Source organism: Myotis davidii, unplaced genomic scaffold, assembly GCF_000327345.1.
Source record: "Myotis davidii unplaced genomic scaffold, ASM32734v1 scaffold46, whole genome shotgun sequence".
Taxonomy (NCBI): domain Eukaryota; kingdom Metazoa; phylum Chordata; class Mammalia; order Chiroptera; family Vespertilionidae; genus Myotis; species Myotis davidii.
The window spans coordinates 12,441,875-12,444,008 of NW_006383006.1; the positions used below are offsets into that span (position 1 = coordinate 12,441,875).

A 2,134-nucleotide genomic window follows, 5' to 3' on the forward strand; every position below is an offset into this window, starting at 1 on the left:
AGCCTCTCCTGCCTCTGTAGCAGTCGGACATCCCCCAAGGGCTCCTGGACTGCGAGAGGGCATAGGCTGGGCTGATGAGTGCACAATTTTTGTGCACCAGGCCTCTATTAAGCATATAAACAAGTAAAATATATAGAACATGCAGATGGTAGTTAAGTGCTACGGAGAAAAATAAAACAGAAGGATAGATAGGGAGTAAAGAAATGTATATCTACACTAATAAAAGAGAAACATGCAAATTGGTGTCACTCCACTACGCCCACCAGTCAATCAGGATGAGTATGCAAATTAACTCAACAAAGATGGTGGTTAATTTGCATATGCAGGCTTGGAGCGAAGACTGAAGACTGAAGAGGCTTGGCTTCTCTGCTGCGGCTGGAGCGAAGGCCTGGGTCCCAGGTGCCAGAGGAAAACCGGTGGCAGCAGCCAGGGGAAGGAAGGCCTATTGCATGAATCTCTCCATGCAATGGGCCTCTAGTTTTTAAATAAGATGGCAAAGGAAGGCCTCACTAAGGTAACATTTGAGAAGGTAATATTTAAAATTTTTACTCAAAGGGGATTCTTAAAGGTTTAGTTTTCCAATACTGGTATCTGTTGGTATAATGGATAAGAATCTTGGAGAAGGTAACAGCTTTATTTGGTCTGATAAAATTGATGGTTTCCTTTATTTTGGTTACTCTTAGACTGGAGTTGAATGTAATTTAAACTATATTGTTTCTATTGAAGCTAAACATAGAAGTTTACAATTTTAGCCAGTAATAACAAAAAAGAAGAGGCACTTCTAAATAGCATACTAGAAATTACTTTTATTGAACAAAAAGGTCACACTTACCTCACCAAATAAGCTACAAGTTCACTTATACTTCTCTTTTTCCAGAAAGTTAAAGCTACATTCAATCTCAATGTTTCTACTGTATCACTCTCTCCTGCAAAGTGAAGCAAAAGTGTCCTTCTTTCTGGATAGTTTCCTCCTAGCACTGAAGTCGCAAACGCCACTGGGGAATAGAATCTCTGAGAAACGAAAGGTAATAATCTAAGTTCTTAAAAAGCACACTGAAACATGATATGAAATAATTTTCTTAACTAAATTATTCTGGTAGACATATTTTAAAATTATACAAAGGTGGTGATTCCCAGAGGGAAAGGAGGGTGGGGCCAGATAGAAGAAGGTATTGGGGGATAAACAGTGATGGAAGGAGACTTGACTTGAGGTAGTAGGCACACAATACAACATACATATAATGTATTATAGGCACACCTGAAACCTATACAATTTTATTAACCAAAGTCACCAATAAGTTCAATAAAAATTAAAAAGAAAAAAAATTATACAAAGGTGACTCCATTTACTTACTCACAAAACATATAAATAAATAAATAAATACACAGTAGGTCCTCAGGTTACATAAGAGATCCGTTCCTGTGGCACGACATATACAGCAGTAATGAAGTGAAACAGTAAAAACATTTTAAAAGAAAGATAACAGTTCCTGATCTTTACTTGTGGTACACAAGTAATAAAAAACATATGTACATATGTCGAAATGACAGAACTTTTTATTTTAATAAATAAATGGGAGATGGCAATGTAACCATGAAACAACATATGATGTACGTTGAGTCCAACATAACCTGAGGACTGCCTGTATATAAATTACAGTTAAGCATTGTAAACAAAGGATCTGAATACAATTAGGACCTGTTTATTTTTTTACCAGTATTTTCCCTTATTTGCTACCATTTTTCTTTTAAATATCAATAATTTATAAAATAAATTGTTTTTAGTTCACCCATACTATATTACACACTAATAATAATTATGCATTGTGTAATGTATATTGTTCTTAAATTTAAACTCACATATATGTGTCATTCAGGTATACTGTTTCTGTTAAAATCCTTCTTAGAGTAAAAACAAAATGTTTTGCTTTGTTATAAATAAACTAGGGGCCGGTGCACAAAATTCATGCACTGGGTGGGGGGGGGGAATGTCCCTCAGCCCAGCCTGCCCCCTCTCACATACTGGGAGCCTTCAGGCATTGACCCCCATCACCCTCCAATCGCAGGATCGGCCCCTTGCCCAGGCCTGACGCCTCTGACAAAGGTGTCAGGCCTGGGCACCATTTCCCAGCTC

The 2,134-nt window shown here is 37.4% G+C and overlaps 1 protein-coding gene across 1 annotated transcript in view; it reads right to left on the bottom strand.

Annotated features, from left to right (window-relative positions):
- The window catches only part of KATNBL1 (katanin p80 subunit B-like 1), a 45,109-nt gene that overhangs the window by 4,142 nt on the left and 38,833 nt on the right, over positions 1–2,134 (bottom strand). Inside the window, exon 5 of the mRNA XM_015557537.1 lies at positions 833–926. Within this exon, the coding sequence (XP_015413023.1) occupies positions 833–926 (94 nt within the window). The remainder of the gene's footprint in view (positions 1–832; positions 927–2,134) is intronic.